This window comes from Rhynchophorus ferrugineus, unplaced genomic scaffold, assembly GCF_030347505.1.
Source record: "Rhynchophorus ferrugineus isolate W39M unplaced genomic scaffold, kcgeb_rfMv2 rfM2, whole genome shotgun sequence".
NCBI classification, from domain to species: Eukaryota; Metazoa; Arthropoda; class Insecta; order Coleoptera; family Curculionidae; genus Rhynchophorus; species Rhynchophorus ferrugineus.
This window is the reverse complement of record NW_027472581.1, coordinates 62670550-62688423: the sequence shown is the minus strand read 5'-3', so window position 1 is coordinate 62688423 and position 17874 is coordinate 62670550. Positions and strand designations below refer to the sequence as shown.

The 17874-nt window shown below is 32.8% G+C and overlaps 1 protein-coding gene and 1 long non-coding RNA gene across 15 annotated transcripts in view; one reads left to right on the top strand and one right to left on the bottom strand.

Annotated features, from left to right (window-relative positions):
• Positions 1-17874, top strand: part of kst (spectrin beta chain, non-erythrocytic 5 kst) — a 127452-nt gene that overhangs the window by 103541 nt on the left and 6037 nt on the right. For 10 of the 14 annotated variants that reach the window (XM_076394281.1, XM_076394279.1, XM_076394280.1 and 7 more), the window contains exons 2-16: positions 5524-5696; positions 5755-6039; positions 7588-7974; positions 8034-9017; positions 9163-9803; positions 9859-10459; positions 10527-11197; positions 11254-11491; positions 11633-11772; positions 11830-12781; positions 12918-13136; positions 13255-13551; positions 13604-13749; positions 13912-13968; positions 14271-17826. In XM_076394281.1, coding sequence (XP_076250396.1) covers positions 5577-5696; positions 5755-6039; positions 7588-7974; positions 8034-9017; positions 9163-9803; positions 9859-10459; positions 10527-11197; positions 11254-11491; positions 11633-11772; positions 11830-12781; positions 12918-13136; positions 13255-13551; positions 13604-13749; positions 13912-13968; positions 14271-17826 — 9294 coding nt within the window. In that variant the 5' untranslated portion in view covers positions 5524-5576. The remainder of the gene's footprint in view (positions 1-5523; positions 5697-5754; positions 6040-7587; positions 7975-8033; positions 9018-9162; positions 9804-9858; positions 10460-10526; positions 11198-11253; positions 11492-11632; positions 11773-11829; positions 12782-12917; positions 13137-13254; positions 13552-13603; positions 13750-13911; positions 13969-14270; positions 17827-17874) is intronic. The other 4 variants (XM_076394283.1, XM_076394282.1, XM_076394275.1 and 1 more) reach the window with 1 other exon arrangement.
• The window catches only part of LOC143190153 (uncharacterized), a 121593-nt gene that overhangs the window by 98043 nt on the left and 5676 nt on the right, over positions 1-17874 (bottom strand). The window lies entirely within an intron of this gene.

The following is a 17874-nucleotide window of genomic DNA, read 5'->3' as shown; positions in this document are numbered from 1 at the left end:
TATACTTACACACTAAACAAGTTTGTATGGTTTGGTTCGCTTCAATCTTCTGATTTTCTGCGCGTTGTCCAGTAGCTGTATTGCGTCCACGTTGTTGTGATTTACTAAATTTATTTCATGTTTTAAGGTGAAATCTTGGATCACTTCGTGTATCCATTGATTTGATTCCGAGGTCATCGTGCAGCTCTTCGTTAATAAAGTAGCGATAAGCATTGGTAATTAATCGTAGAACTTTGTTTCGGGTGAGTTGGATTACTAGTTGGTTTGATGTTTTAGTGCAACCCCATATTTGCACAATATAGGTCCAAATTGGCTTTATGATTGACTGATAAACCAATCCCTTTGATTTTAGGACAAGTTGAGAGTATCTTCCGGTTAACCAGTAGTGTTGCTTGCCTTTGAGTCTATTCTACTCTGCTTTTTGTCTAACATGATGTTTCCAATTTAACCTACCATCGAGATATATTCCGGGATTATATAATTATTTAGTCATGTCATCCGTCACCCGTCATGTGATATAATTAGGATTTTGAAATTAACATGGTTAAATTTGGAGCTATTACGTTGTATTTTCCAGTGTCTAGTCAATTTGTAGATCTTGTTAACCACTACTTGTACGTTTTCTACAGCCTTAGCCAGGCATACATCTTTTACCATTATAATTGTGTCGTCGGCAGATATAGGAGTAGTTCCAAGAAACTACCCTGTGGAACTCCAGCCGAAATAGGTTTAAGCGTTGAGAATGCGAGACTCTGCGCGGTAGCAATTTGCACATCTTGTAGATTAATCCCAGATGCCATACCCGGTGAAAAGCTTGTGAGATGTCCAGGAATATTGCAAGGCAATATTTCTTTTCTTCGAATGTCTTAGATTTTTGTGAGCTGTATTTTATGTATTTTATTAGTTTCGTCTTGACCCTCAGGACGTCGCCTATTCTGTTCATTACTCTTCATACCCATTTTCTTCCCATTTCTATTTTAATCTGTTTTGCAATTTCCATTATCATATTTCTTAGAGTTTTTTCTTATCTTTCTAATTTTTGTGTTTGTTCTTCCTATATTTGTATTTTTTATCTATATTTTACTATATTACACTCTAATTGAATCTTTTGCTTGTTTATAAAAAAATCTAATTAAGTTATGTAACTATATAAATTTGTGTTCGTAACGAATAATTAATATCTATAACAAATATATATCAAGTTTAATTGACAAGTTTCGATCGGCCCTGGTAAAACAACTTTCCAACAAAGTTCCTGAATTATTGATAGTTGTCTAATTACGTTAACCTTACCTGATATCAGTTTAATGAGCGATAATCACTATATGAACAAAAATGACTTAATATTCCCTATAACACAGCTTAGGGTTTTTATCTTTTAAATAAAGATTAATTAGAAACACAGCAGAATTTAAAGTAGACCATGTCATACCTTGAAATAAACTATTACTCACCAGCACTAATCATAGCATTAACTGATATTCAATTTTTATTTATATTTTGTAACAAATTCAACAGGTGTTCACAAAATATATATCATATGCTGAGTTTACAAACACTGAGGCTTAAATCAGAATATGATAGTTAATAACCTGCACCGAGTTAGGAAGGCCTCAGAGTATAGAGATGGATTCTGACGCAATGCATTGTAACCAAACAACTTAACTAGCCTAATTTAATGCAGTATATAATAAAATGTATAAAAACGCAAATGAAAAAGCTATAAAGTTGTGAAAATGATTTTATTTTAAACGAAATTTCAATTGATGGATCCAGTCAGTGTAGAAGTTTTCGAAAAGCCCTGCAAAAGTCTTTCTATGACAACTATTACCTTTTCATCTGTTATTACTGATATTAGTGATGGTTTTTAAGCGTCAAGAGGAAGTGCTGAATATTGTCATGAATATATGCACTGAATCAACTCAAACAGTTAACTTTTGCACTTTGGAGCTCTGCGAAACTAAACCATCGAAATAACACATTATTAACGGTTAATTAGAAACATAATTCATTTCCAAATATATATTGTCAGCGCTCTACTGATTTCTGTAACCACTGTTTATAATTACTACTCCAGAACTTGTTGCGGTTTCCTTGCAGTTGCGTATGCTATTTCTTAATATATGCATTATATGTTATAGTTAAGACATAGAGTATACATAATAATACGAATTCTAAAATTGCACCCTAATTATTGAAAGAAATCCCGAAAATATAACGATGAAAAATGTAACGGAAGAAATTTCTATCAATAATTGAATTCTGTTGATAACTGAACTATTGGTTGAACGTGTGTAATAGTTTTTTTTTTTGAAAATGTACTTGCACAAACAAGATACACGAAGTAACGCTACACGGCATATTCACTATAAATAGATAGATATATAAATTGTTTTAGCAATTAGCAGTGTTCATACTTTATAATCTACTCATATCAACTTTAAATTATCAAGTCTATTTGGGTATTTTTAGGCAGGTGCTTTATCAATTATCCTTTTAAGATATATTAAGTTGTAATAGTGCTTTTAAAAAATTGGGACCAGCACTAGATTTTTTTATTGATGGATCATGTTCATTACATGCTCCACAACACATCATCGATGTCCATCAGCTGCACCTTCCATCAAATTAAAGTAAAAATCAGCGCTTCCCGCAAATTGTGTTTTGTTCTAATAAAACAAAGTTACGTTGAAAAGAAAACAGAAAAAAAATCTTACAAGCTTCGAGGTGATAAATAATCGACTAAATTTCGGACATCTACTAAGGCGTATTGCATTAACCGGGACATGGTAGTCAGATGCAGCCGAATCTTGCAAATCTGAAGAGTTTAAGCGTTGTCATACTACAAATATTAGTAAATTGTTTTTCGTACGCTTTTTTGAATCTCCTATAAAATATAGTATGCCTAACGTGTTGTTTTGCAGGTAAAATTATTATATTCAAAATAAAGGTTATTTTATTAGGAAAATATCTTTTGAACATGCAACATAAACAAAAGGTAAAATATTTGTTAGATTATTATTACTGTAATAACAGCGAGATTAAGTTTCTTCGAGACTAAGGTTTTTCGTGGAGCGACTTTTCAGATTTACGCGTTTTATCAGTAATTAATACACAACTGAACAAATTGTAGTTAACTGATAGACTTCTACAGTAGCCAATGAAGATTTAATTCGAGTTATTGATTTTAATACATAAAATTTATATCAACTTCATTTTGAATACAAAGAGATAGATGCAACCAATCGCGGTTAAAATTGTTTGATTTAAGACGCCATCTTATGAGTCTGGACATCATTTAACAAGGCAGTTTTGAAATATTAACTATTTTACATAAACTTCAAATTTGTCTGAAATATATGCTCAATTTTTAGTAAAAATATCTCTATTTTCAGTGCAGTCATTTTTGTAATGACATATATGTATATAAGACGTAGCGTATATATATTTAAGGTATAAATAATTGATGTTAGTTTATTCGCACAAAACACTTGATTTTGTTTGATATATGTCCTTCAACACAATCTGTCAATATCGATTAAAATAAAAATACACAAAACCAGATGTACCGATATACAATCTCTACAAGTATGTACTGACTAAAATAATGATAAAATGTTAATACAAGTATAAATATTACATAATCTTATACCAAAAACTAACGGCCATATATATTTGTTGGAACTGAAATTTCGTTGTTCTATAAATTAATTTTGCTAAGCACATACAGGTCTGATGCTAATCAATATGATTAAAATCGTCGCAACAATCTACTTTAAAAAACTATAGGACAGTAACTAGCTTAATCTGATTTATATTCAATATAATTAAATTTGCTTCAACTAACGGACTTCAATAAAGGACAGATTAATTTGTTCTTTGGATTTTTTAAAATTGTTTAGATCGTTTTTAAACTCATCAATCAAGTGGTGTATTACGTAATGGATCAATTAATTTATATCTTAAGAATTACTGTATTATCGTATTCAGTTTCGTAAATTTAAACATGTTTCCATTAGATAACATAATATAGAAGTTGCTATAAGCTTTTCTATCAGATAATATATTTTATAGATCAAATTCGAAAATGGTATTAATTGCTATCAGTGAAAACACTCATAAATGTATTACTGATAAAATATATTTTATATTATTTATGCTGGAAATATTTTGTCATTTTCTTATTGATTTTTCAACTATTTAAAAAAACAATTAATATTTTTGGATGTGAATTGATTGATTTAAGTAACCAATGTTCAATTTACAGTCTTAGCTATAAACATCATGCATGTTCCATAATTTAAAGGAAAAGAATTCGAATTTTAATTAATCTTATGATCTTATTTAATTTTAATTAATTAATTTTTTTAGAATTTTCAAATATGTATTATTTTTAGCTTCGTTATAATAAAATTAAATTATTGCTTAATCAATTGGAATATTTTTGACATCTCAGTCAGGCCAGTAACTAACATAGGCTAGGTGAGACCGGATGTTTTCGGGGACGGTCTCTAAGGTAACTCGCCAGTCGGTAGGCTTAATATCGAAGACTGCGGTTCGAAGCCCATTTTAGGCAGAAAGTCCAAATATACCTTTAGCTGATAATGAGACTAAAAATTAACAAAAAGAATTGGAATATTTTCTTTTAATTTTTTATTAATTTATTCAACCGTATTTGGAATTTAAATATTCATGTGTTTTTTTAAATAAAATTTTTGATTTTTAAGATTAGTTTTGATATATTTTATGTATCGTTTTATATCTTTGTAATCTTTTTATTTTATTTATCTTAAATCTGATTTTCTTAAAAGCTTCGATGTGTTTCATATCCGACATACTACATTAATTGACGATAGGCTCATCACAAAGATCTTTTTTATATTAACCGACGCTATTGGCATTGAGGGTAATGGTTAGAACTAGACTAGCGCCGTTGCCAAAACGCCATAGGTTTGAATCCCAAAGCATCTGGAGTTTCGGATCCAATTTTTCTTAACATGTTAAACAGTGTAATCAATAAATTGGTTAATTTGATGCCTCATCAAACACATCGCAATTGTAGCTTGTATGTAACAATTGTATGTTGTTTTATTCGATTAATTCATGTGATAACCATTCTCTACATTTTTAATAGAAATCTTAGAATTTAAACGTTAAAATTAATTTATAAATCTGAATTTTTGAAGACATATGATATAGAACATGCAATATTTAACTTATATTTTATGTTTCCTTAAAAGACTACTTTTCATTATAATTTTCACCCTCAATAAAAACTACAACTAAATAAATAATAACTAAATAAAAGAAACTAAAAATAACTAAATAAAAGATATTAAAAATTAAAAATGTGAATTCATGTATACTCAAAATAATACAATTACGATTAAAATGCACGATATTCTATAATATAAATACCGTAAAATTAACCAAAAAATCTGTTTTTAATTAAATTAAGGTTGACAATTATATAATAAGCTCTCGTTACATTAGTAACAAAGGTTTGTTTTTTTTCTGTTTCAGCTGGTTCTTTGCAGTATGAAACAACAACCTATTCGTCCGAAAGCAGAACCAGCATGAGTCAAAGGGATGACGTTCATAAATTCGAGCAAGGCCGCATCAAGGTCTTGCAGGAAGAGAGATTGGGTATTCAAAAGAAGACCTTTACAAAATGGATGAATCAATATTTATCAAAGGTATTCAGTTAATTTTATATACGATTTTGTTGAGATCTGATTTAATTCACATTCCTAGGCCGGTTTGGAAGTGGTCGATCTGTTCACAGATTTAAGTGATGGCAAAAAACTATTGAAATTATTGGAGACTATATCTGGAGAAAAATTGGGGAAACCTAACAATGGAAAAATGCGCGTGCACAAAATCGAAAATGTTAACAAGAGCTTGTCGTTTTTACTTACCAAAGTCAGGCTAGAGAGTATTGGTGCAGAAGATATCGTCGATGGAAATCCCAGATTGACTCTCGGTCTTATTTGGACGATCATCCTCAGGTTCCAAATTCAGAATATTGAGGTTGCATTGGTATGTATTCAACGCTCAAAGAGTAAATTTTCAGTCTCACTATCAAAAATCTCTTAATTAAATACATAAATAAAAAAAACTACTACATATTTAAAAATAGAAAATGTTAATTATATCAAAATATTAAAATAAATAAGACATGTTATATGTTATTATTTTCTTGCAAAATAAAAGTGTTACATTTCAAATATTTTTCAAATTTAAAATAACTAAAACGTTTAAAGTTTTAGCAAAAATTGGAATATAACGATAAGAATTTAGCTTTTGTTATCTGTACGTATGAATATAAAAATGCATTCAAAGATAATATTGATACATACCATAATGAGACTAGACGTTGATGTCATGACTTAATATTATATATTAATCCTGTACAATATTATATTGAACAGGCTTTTTTGGAATTATTTCCTTAAAACTATATTTTAAACATTATTGACGGTTATTAGACAAAACCAAATTATTTTTATATCATGGCAATATTTACCAACTAAACACGTTTGGAATTTATCGAGAAATAAAATTACTTAAGTAGTTAATTTGAAGTATTAGTAATTGTTATAAATAACATAAAAACTTTCGTTTGACAAATTTAAATCATAGACTAGATATAATAATATATTTAGTGGAATCAATATATTGAAATTTCAATATTTAAGATAAATTCGGAGCCATTTGTCTTTGAAATTCAATTGTCATTGTCATTGAAGAAACACTACAAATTAAAATCAGGTAACTTTCTATTATAGTTAACCATTCATCTACCCATCTTCGCACTTCTTAAATAACGTATATCAACTAGATCATACTGCGTCGGACCGAAAACCTGTTAATAAGAGGACTTTTTTGATGAATTTGGATAGATTTGGTGAATGCCCGGATGTTGAAAAATTGTCCATGTGAAATGCAACAGTGTATCTTTCACACGTTTTGCAACATAGTAATCTCTTTTCGCCAGTAATTTTTAGTCCAGTTATTCAGTTGATGTTGCAGTCGGTTAGCACATTCTTGTCACAATACATTTAAGGTTTTTAATTTTGTATGACCATTAAAGAAGCTGCCACAGCAAATCGATTTATATTTTCGGTATCCCTACTTTGCATTGATAATAATAGGTTCCTTGTTTCATAAATCAATATGCAAGTGCAACTATGATCTTAGTTATTTAATATTTAATTGCAATATTAACCAATTAAATGTAATTTTATTATGGGAAGAAGCATTTTTCTAACAAAACATGTAGGACGTTCATTATAGGGAAGTTTAAAAAACGAATGAATTTTGAGAACTGTATTCCATTTTCATTTGATTTCAACAAAATGTCGAATAAGAAAATTAAAAATAATAGATTATAATATCTTTTTCAGGAATTTTCTAAAGGATTCAATTTAATTCAAGGTGTTATATTTTTTACTTTAATACTTCCTAATATAAATATGTTACTAATGTTTTCACTGGGTATCTGAAATCAGTGCGCATTAACACCTCATTAATGTTTATTGTAACCTTTTTAATCTTATTAATCGTTGTTTTGAATTGCTAATATAGGATGAAGAAAATGAAAGTTCCGAAAAGAAATCTGCGAAGGATGCACTTCTTTTATGGGCTCAAAGAAAAACACATGGATACCCTGGAGTGGAGATTAGAGATTTCTCAGTTTCGTGGAGAACTGGGCTAGGCTTCAACGCTTTAATTCATGCCCATAGACCAGACTTGTTCGATTATAATAACTTGATTGGAAATAAAAACGTAGATAATCTGAATCACGCTTTTAACGTGGCCAATAATGAGTTAGGTATACCGAGTTTGCTAGATGCTGAAGATGTTGATACTAATAGACCTGACGAGAAAAGTATCATGACGTACGTTGCCTCTTATTACCACACATTTGCAAGAATGAAAAATGAAGAAAAATCTGGCAGGAGAATTGCAAAGGTAGGATTCATAAATAAAATATTAGAATTATAAATATTAGATTTTATTGTTCTTTATAGATTATTGGTCAGATGGCACAAGCAGATAAGATGAAGATAAATTATGATCGACTTACTACTGATTTATTGAATTGGATCAACGCCAAAATAGTACAACTAGAAGACAGAAAATTTCCCAACTCCTTGGAAGGTATTCAAAGTCTCTTATTAGCATTTGGTCAATATCGAACTCAAGAAAAACCACCAAAATACAAGGAAAGGAGTGAAATCGAAGCACTGTATTTTAACATCAACACTCAATTAAAGGAACTCAAACAGCCACTTTTTAATCCAGCTGATGGCAAACTAGTTCAAGATATAGAACGAGCTTGGGAAGTTTTAGAAAAAGCAGAACATAATAGAGAAGTTGCTTTAAGAAACGAACTTCTGCGTCAACAAAGATTGGAGCAACTGAATTACAAATTTGAGAGAAAGAGCGTGTTAAGAGAAGGTTACTTGAAGGAAATGATTCAGGTATTGTCTGATGCCAAGTATGGTTCAAATTTATCCCAAGTTGATGCCACTGTTAAGAAACACGAAGCCATCAGTGCAGATATAATGGCTAGAGAAGAACGTGTTCATGATTTAACCCATATGTGTTCCGAACTAGTTAGAGAAAGATATCGGAATGCAGAACGCGTTAAAGCACGGGAAGCGGAAATAATGAAACAGTGGAAACAGTTAATTGAATTACTACAGAGACATAAAATTAATTTGGACAGGATGGTCACCGTTCTGGCAATATTGAGAGAAATTGAGACCACAAACGCCAGCATTCAACAATTGAAAATCGATTTGTCTTCCATCGATATTGGAATTCATTTAATGGCAGTAGAAGAATTGTTACAGAAGCACGCGCTACAAGAATTACAAGTAACCAGTTTAGCTGAAAACGAACGGAAACTTACCAGATCAGGTGAACAAATAGCGCTACAGAATCCTCGAGAAGCCGATATTGTCAGAGCAAAATTATTGGAACTGTCTAATGCTTATGCTGAGCTAAAGGTAATTAGTCACAATATTAGTAAATCTAAAATCTCACTTAAATATTATATATATAACATATTACAGTGTTTTGTAATAACACAACGTTACTCCCATTATAATGACTGCTATAATTTTAATTTGTTTTTTAATTTATTCTTTGTAGAGTATAAGTGCGCGCAGAAAAAGTATTCTTGAAGAAGCGAGAAATTTCTATCAACTCCTACAAGATCTCGAGGACGCTGAAGCATGGCTAATCGAGAAACAAAGAATTTGTCAAGCCGGCATAACAGCTAAAGATTTGCGAGGTGTATTTTCTTTACAGCAAAAACATAAAGTGTTGGTAGATGAAATCCAAGCTAGGAGATATAAATTTGATCAATTGGCTACTACAGGACAGCAAATGATCACTAAAAGGCATCCGAGAGCGTCTGAAATTGAACAACACGTCGATAGGATTCAGAAAGCGTGGACGATTGTTGAAAAACTGGCATTAGAAAGAACCCGACAATTACAAGATGCTGCTGAAGCTTACCAATTTTATGCAGATGCCAATGAAGCTGAATCATGGTTTTTGGAAAAAGAATCAATATTGGCCACCAAGGATGTTGGTACCGATGAGCCTAGTACTGCATCTCTTTTACAGAGGCATAAGGACCTTGAAAGTGAATTACATTCATATAAAGGCGACATACAAAGTTTAAATACGCAAGCTAATAAACTTATTGAAGCTGGAATTTCTACTCTTGATCTAAACACTGATGTTGATGTTATTGATAACGTTGACAATGTACAATATGAATATAGGTAAGTATGATAACTTTTTAAAGACATACATTTAAAAACAATACATTTGTTATAGAATGATAGCAAAGGAAGTTTTTGAGGATGAGCCAGTTGAAAAAGTAGAATATAGAAACGCGATTGAAGAGAAGAAGGTACCTCAGGTTCGCGCATTATACCCATACAACGCTCATGGTTTCATTATGATTAAAGGAGAAGTTATGTTTCTACTCAACAAAAGCAACCCTGACTGGTGGTGCGTTCGAAAAGCTGACGGCACTGATGGGTTTGCTCCGGCCAATTATGTAGAAGAAATTGAGCCTAGAATTATACAGTTGAATGTTCGCAAGGCAGAAACTGTTACTACCTTGCAGAAAGTGAAGAAAACGAAAATGGTCAAAACAAAGGTACCAATTCAAATACCTAAAGCTCCCAAACCTGCCAAACGAAAGATTGATGATAACAACAGCATTCCAAAACGTTTAAAACAACTAAATGATACTTATAGCAAACTGCTTATAATGGCATCTGACCGACGAGTTTTGTTGGAAGATGCTATACGATTATTCCGATTTTACAAAGAATGCGATGACTTTGAACGATGGATTAAAGATAAAGAAAAGATGCTGTCTGTTGACGATCCAAATGATAGTGTATTACAAGCTAAGAGAAAGTATGAGGTGCGTGTAGTATTATTGAAAGTACTATTTTCATTACTTTGCTATATTTATTTTTCTTATTTTACAGAAATTCGTGACCGATCTGTCTGCAAGTAATAAGCGCATGGAATCGCTAGAAACCGATGTAAGAGAATTTGAAAGACAGGGTCATTCACAAATCGACAGAGTTCGTGCTCGTTATCGTCAAGTTGATCTTGCCTGGCAAAGATTAAATAGGCTAAAGGCATCGAAAGAAAGGAGCCTCGAAGGCGCTAGTAGTGTAGAATTATTCAACAAACTTTGCGACGAAGCTAGAGATTGGATGCTTGAAAAAATGCTTCAACTGGAAAATGTAGTTTTGGGTCATGATTTGAAAACCGTGCAAGCTCTTCAAAGAAGACATGATAACTTAGAAAGGGAACTAGCTCCAGTAGAAGAAAAAGTAAACAAAGTTAATCTTTTGGCCAATGATGTGAAAGCAGCTTACCCATCTGAAAGGCAAAATGTGGTAGTTAGACAAAAGGAAATTAATGATTTGTGGACCCAAGTTAGGGAGAAGGCGTTGGAAAGACGAGCCCGACTGGAGAACGCTGTAGGTTTACAGATTTTTACAAACAGCGCCAAGGAACTTCTGAAATGGGTAGCTTCAGTCAAAGAGAGATTAAATACAGAAAATGTGGTCAAAGATGTCCAGACTGCAAAGATAATGATTGAACAACATAGATATCTAGAACAAGAAATTCATTCAAAGAAGGATGAGTAAGAATTACTTTATTGTACACTTTTATGGCAATTGTTCTAATTTATCTTTTTAGTTTTGCCCAGCTTATAGATTTAGGAAGGAAACTTCTTAAAACTAATCCAGATCTAGTTGATGTTAAAAATTTCATTGAACGTTTAGAAGCAGAACAAGATGCTATTGCCCGTGGATGGAAAGAAAAAGAACTCTGGATGCAGCAATGTCTTGAACTGCAATTATTCAACAAAGAAGCAGATAATATCGACGCTATTACTTCGGGTCATATGGCTTTCCTAGAATTTTCTGATCTTGGGGTAAGAAAATTTTGTATGTAATTTTAGACTTACATCACAGACACTATTTTATTCATAATCATAAATCATCATAAATAAAGGAAATAAGGATACATATAAAAACAAGCAATTTATTTAATAACTATATTTTTAATAATTTAGAACTCCTTGGATGAGGTTGAAGCATTACTAAAACAGCATAGAGTATTTTCAAGCACTTTATTGGCACAAGATACCCGCATCAACGACTTCGTTCGAATGGCAGAAGCCTTAGTAGGAAAGAATCACTATGCAGTTCAAGCGTAAGCACTTCTTCTTTTTATTCAAATGTTATTTTAGAGATATATATCTGATTTCAGGATTATGGATAGACGACAACAAGTACTACAGAGAAGACAAGCTGTCAAAGATGCCTGCCAAGAAAGAGCTAAAGCTCTTGAAGCATCCAAGAATTATCAAGAATTCTGTGCTGAAGCTGACGATTTGAGAATCTGGTTGGCAGAAAAAATGAAAATTGCATCTGATGAGAGTTATCGTGACTTGAATAATATTGAAAAGAAATTACAAAAACACGAAGCCTTCGAAAGAGAGCTTAGGGCTAACGAGGGTCAGTTAAGAACTGTGAGTAAATTGGGTGCAGCGCTAATAGCTCAGGGTAGCTATCGTTCCGGTGAAGTAAATCAGATACTTCAGCAATTGAATAATTCGTGGACGAATCTTCATGATGTATCACTAGAAAAAACGCGCAGACTTAATCAGGCATTAGCTCAAGAGAATCATAACAAGGAAGTGGAGAACGTCCAGCACAAACTGAAAGAAATTGACGGAACAATAAGTACAGTTAACGTCGGTTCTGATTTGCGTTCATGTAGAGACTTATTGAAAAAACAAGAGTTGCTTGAACAAGACATGTCACATATGAGTTCACGCGTGCACGATTTGGTTAGTCAGAGCCAAGATATGGATGAAGATGGTCACTTTAACTCTGAAACAATTTATAAGGTCACTACAATTAGTAAACAGAAATTAAAAGATTTAGACAGTCCACTACAAAGGAGAAGGGCTGCTCTAGAAGAGGCCTTGGAATACTATGAATTTGGTTTCCAAATTGATAATGAAATGCAATGGATTAAGGAACATTTACCTTTAGTAACATCTGAAGAAGTTGCCAACAATCTACATCAAGCTCTAAGTTATCATAAAAAAAATCAAAAATTACAAACTGAAATTGAAGGACATCAACCTATTATCACTAAAGTATTAGAACTAGGTCAAAAATTAATCAAACAAAGGCATCCAGAGTCTGCAAGTGTAAGTCATATTTATTAAATGCAATTGCAATAAGTCTGTTTCACCAAACTTCAATAATAAATTTGCTAATAATGTCTTTTTAATAAAAGAACATAAAGGTGTCTAATTAAAATTCTGATATATTTATATTTAACAGATTAAACAGTTGAATGATAAAATTTCTGCAAATTGGGCAGAACTTAAGTCTTATACTGAAAAGAGGGGACAAAAACTGGAGCTTTCACTTAAAGCTCAACGATACTTCTTTGAAGCTAGTGAGGTGGAATCATGGCTAAATGAAAAGGCAAATATTTTGGACAGTACTGATTTTGGTAGAGATCGCGATTCAGCCACAAAATTGCTTACCAAACACAAGGTAACTATTATCTTTCACTTTCACGTTTTTTATTTTGTAGTAACTTACAAAATTAAAGAAAAATTTAACTGAATTTAAATATCTTTAATCCAGTATTAACTAAAATTTTTGATTTCAGGCACTAGAATTAGAGCTTGACACATATAGTAACATCATACTGGAAATGGGACATGGTGCAAATGCTATGATCAAATCAGGACATCCTGATAGCAAACAAATCGGTGAGAGACAGTCTAGTCTTGAGCGATTGGTCAGAGCTTTACAACGAAAGGCAGCTATTCGACAACAGCGTTTAATGGAGTCTCTCTTCCGACATGAATATTTCTTAGAATCTGATGAACTGGGTGTCTGGATTGCAGAAAATCTACAACATGCTTCATCAGAAGATTATGGTCAAGATTACGAACATCTTTTGGTAATTAATATTTATACATTTGACTATTCATATCTAACATATTTGTCTTTAGTTATTGAAAAGCAAATTCGATGATTTGAAACACAGAATAGAATCAGGAGCTGAAAGATACAAGCAGTGTGAATTACTTGTTCAAAAGTTGTTAGCTAGTGAAAACTCATACAGTTCAGACATCCAAAACAGACAAGGAAGCCTTGAGTAAGTCTTAATATTCAATAATAAAATTTTTTTTATACTAACTTAATTACACATTTCCATCACATGTATATTTACTAACTTGTATTGACAAAAAATAGCAAGCACACTATTGTATTTGTAATAATCACATTCTTATTTGGTGTTGGAACTAACTTGTTTTAGAACTGATTATCCTTCAGAAGCGTGCCAAGAGGTACAAAAACGTCACCAAGAAGTCAGGTAATGAACCCTGTTTTAGTAAAAATATGCACAGATTTCTTTTTGGAATGTTTCAAGAGTTTTATACCTTGTTCCGGCTTTTAATATAATTGCTATCAAATATATTTGTAATAATGTATTTAGTGGAAAAGGTTATTACATTTGTTGTTGGTGAAACAAGGAATTAACACTTTTGTTTCATTCATTTTTTTAATGTTTCAACAAAAAAGCGTTGTAGTGTTCAAAAAACTTACTAGGTGAAATGTGACAATAATTTTTAAAAATAAAATAAAAAAAATATTCTAATTGATATATGTTTATAGGAAATCTTGGGAAAACTTGCATGAGCAAGTAAAGCGACGTGAAGAACGTTTGAATGCTGCTGGTGAAATACATAGATTCCACCGAGACGTTGCCGAAGCCTTACAACGCATACAAGCTAAAAATGCTGCTTTGGGTACCGATTTAGGGCGTGATCTAAATTCCGCTCTAGCTCTTCTCAGGAAACATGAGACATTTGAGAATGAACTTGTCGTCTTGGAAGCCCAACTTCAAGTTCTAGTTGAGGATGCTTCAAAGCTGTTGAATATATATCCAAAGAATAAAAACAATATTCAACAACAGCAAGGAATGGTAGTAACAGCCTGGAATTCTTTAAAAGAACGCGCTGATCAAAGGAAAGATCAATTACAAGCCAGTGTTGATCTGCAGAAGTTTCTGGCACAGGTTAGAGACCTCACGAGTTGGGCTATTGGTTTAAGATTAGCGATGGGTGCTGAAGAGCATATTAGAAGCGCCATGCGTGCACAAATACTTAAAGCTGAACATGAAGCCCTTAAAGGTGAAATTGATGCTAGAGAAGCTGATTTTCAACTGGCTACTGAGAATTTGGCAGCTATGGAACAAACTGGACATTATGCCGCCCATGAAGCTATGGAAAAGTACAAAGTTTTAATGCAAGAACGTGACAAATTATATACCACATGGCAGTTAAAGATGGTTCGTTTAGAACAGACATGTGATTTATATGTTTTCCTGCGTGAAGCAAAACTTATAGAAGATGCTACCAATAGCCAAGAAGTATCATTATCGAAGATCGATGTTGGTGAAACTGTAGATGATGTTACTCATCACCTTAAGAAGCATGAAGAGTTTGAGAAACTGGTCGCAATTCAAGACAAAAACCTAGAAACTCTTATTCAGTCTGGAAATAAATTGTTAGATCAAAACCATTATGACAGCGCACAAGTATCTAGAAAGCTTGAAGAAATCAAGGCCAAAAGAGAGAAAATCCACTTTTTATGCGCCCAAAAGAAACAGAGGCTTTTAGATGAATTACATTATGTAGCATTTATTGGTGATGTTGTAGAAGCAATGCACTGGATATCTGAGAAGCAAATGAAACTAGAATTAGAAGGTAAAACTGGAGATGATGTTACTTTGGATGTAAAGATAAAAGCATTGCAAAAATATCAAGCATTTTATGCAGAAGTATCTGCGAACGTTGCTAGAATCGAAGAAATACAAACTAATGGTCAGAAATTGATAGCGAAAGGACACAAAGCTAGTCCCGATATTCAAAAGAGATTGAATGAACTACAAATGGCGTGGGCATCGTTCTTGAAAGAAGTTAATCTGAGAAAGAAGGGATTAGAGGAAGCACAAGACATTCTTGAATTTACCACATTGTTGGAAAAGATGGAAGCATGGATTAGGGAGAAAGAAGTGATGATTTTGGCTGGTGATACGGGTAGAGATTACGAGCATTGTCAAATGCTGCAACGTAAATTGGATGATGTTGATAGCGACATGAGGATCGACGACGCAAAAATTAAAACCATTAACGCGCTTTGTGAAAAACTGTCCCGGCAAGGTCAAATCGAAGTTGTTCAAAGAAGGGATCATTTCATTTTGAAATGGCAATCGCTCCAAGGGGCTTTAACTAATTACAGAGATAAGCTCGCAGCAGCTTTGGAAATTCATTTGTTTGATCGTGATATTGATGATACTGCAGACAGGCTGAACGAGAAATCTAACGCAATGAGTGTAGAGGATGTAGGAAAGAGTTTAGCTGCAGTTGAAGCACTTCTTAGAAAGCATGATGCTTTAGAAACGGATATTCTGGCAGTTGAAAATAAAATACGAACTACGCACCAACGAGTAGCAGATAATTTAATCAGAAAATATCCCCACAGCGAGGATCATATCAGAAACAAACTCCAAATTTTGGAGACATTACTACTTACTCTAACGACCCTTAAAACGAAACGCAAAAACATACTTCAAAGAGCCTACTTCCAGGAGAAATTTAAGGCTGAGTTTAGGGAACTGGAAATTTGGGTAAATGAAACTGTTAAAAGAATGCAGGCATATGATAAACCAAATAGTATATCCGATGCCAAGGCTTTACTCGAATTACATGATGAACTCAAAGCAGAAATTAATGGACGATATGGTGCATTTAATGCTTTAATAACTAGGGGTGGCAAATGCGCAGAAAACGACTATCCAAAAATTGGACAATATGTTGAAAAGCTGCAGCAACTCCAAGAAGCCATTGAAATAGCATGGGAACAAACTAAACAAGAACTTGCCAATGAATATGACATTCAAAACTTCAAGGAACAAGTAAATCAGTTGAATAATTGGTTTGCTATAAAAGAAGCATTTTTAAACAATGATGATTTAGGAGATACACCAAGAGCTGTTGAAACTTTATTAAGAAAACATGAAGATTTTGAAGTTATGTTACAGAAGCAATTAACGAGAGTGGATGATTTATCGGCAAGAGCTTATAAGATCACATCCTTAAAGTCTAGTTCAGAAGTGTCCTCAAAATTAAAAACAGTCATCAGTCGAAAAGACCGCTTGCTTGAAAAAAGTTCTGAACGCAAAGATCTATTGTTGAAATCAAAAGCTTTGCAAAAGTTCTTACACGACATCAACGATGTTGAGGTATGGCTTGGTCAAAAGCTCGCAATATCTGGTGATGAAAATTATAGAGATGCCAGCAACCTTCAAAATAAGATACAAAAGCATGCTACTTTTGAAGCTGAAATAGTTGCTAGCGGAGAAAGAATTCAAAATGTAGTTGAAGAAGGTAAAGACTTAATCAGGAGTAAACATTACGCGGCCAAAGAAATTGGTGTTCGACTTGACGACCTTGAAAACGACTGGAAACACATGTTGGAGCAATCTCATCTTAAACGGGATAGACTCAATGAAGCATATCAAGCTCTTTTGTTTATTCGTTCTGTTGATGAATTTGAACTATGGCTAAGTGATATTGAAATACATGTCAATTCAACTGAAACTGGTAAGGATCTGGCTTCAGCAAGTAATTTATTAAAACGGCATATTGCATTGGAAAAAGATATTCAGCAACATTTAGATAATTGCGAGCAAATTGATGAAGCATCTGAACAATTCATTAAAAGTGGTCATTTTATGAGTAACCAAATTCGTGAAAGAGCTGAAGCCGCACTTACTCGTTTTCATCAATTGAAAGAACCTTGTCAGATCCGCAGAGATCTATTGGAATCCTCTGCTATGCTTTTCCAGTTCACTAGGGATGTTGACGATGAGCTTCAATGGATTTCTGAACGTGAAGTCATATGTTCTTCAACTGATTTGGGAAATAATTTATCTTCAGTCCAAAGCCTTCATAAAAAACATCTTGCTGTCGAAGCCGAACTGGCTTCAAGAGAACCAATTGTTTCTAATTTAGTCGCTAGAGCCAATAATTTGACAAGAGCTAACCACCCATTAGCTTCGATAATCAAAGATAAAGCAAACCTAGTGCAAAGTCAATTGACCCAAGTCCGTGACGCAGCTAGCATTAGAAGATTAAGACTACAAGATGCTTTGGAAGCACATACTGTAAGCATTTTTCTATATTATTTATGTGTTATTTTTTAATTTGATATA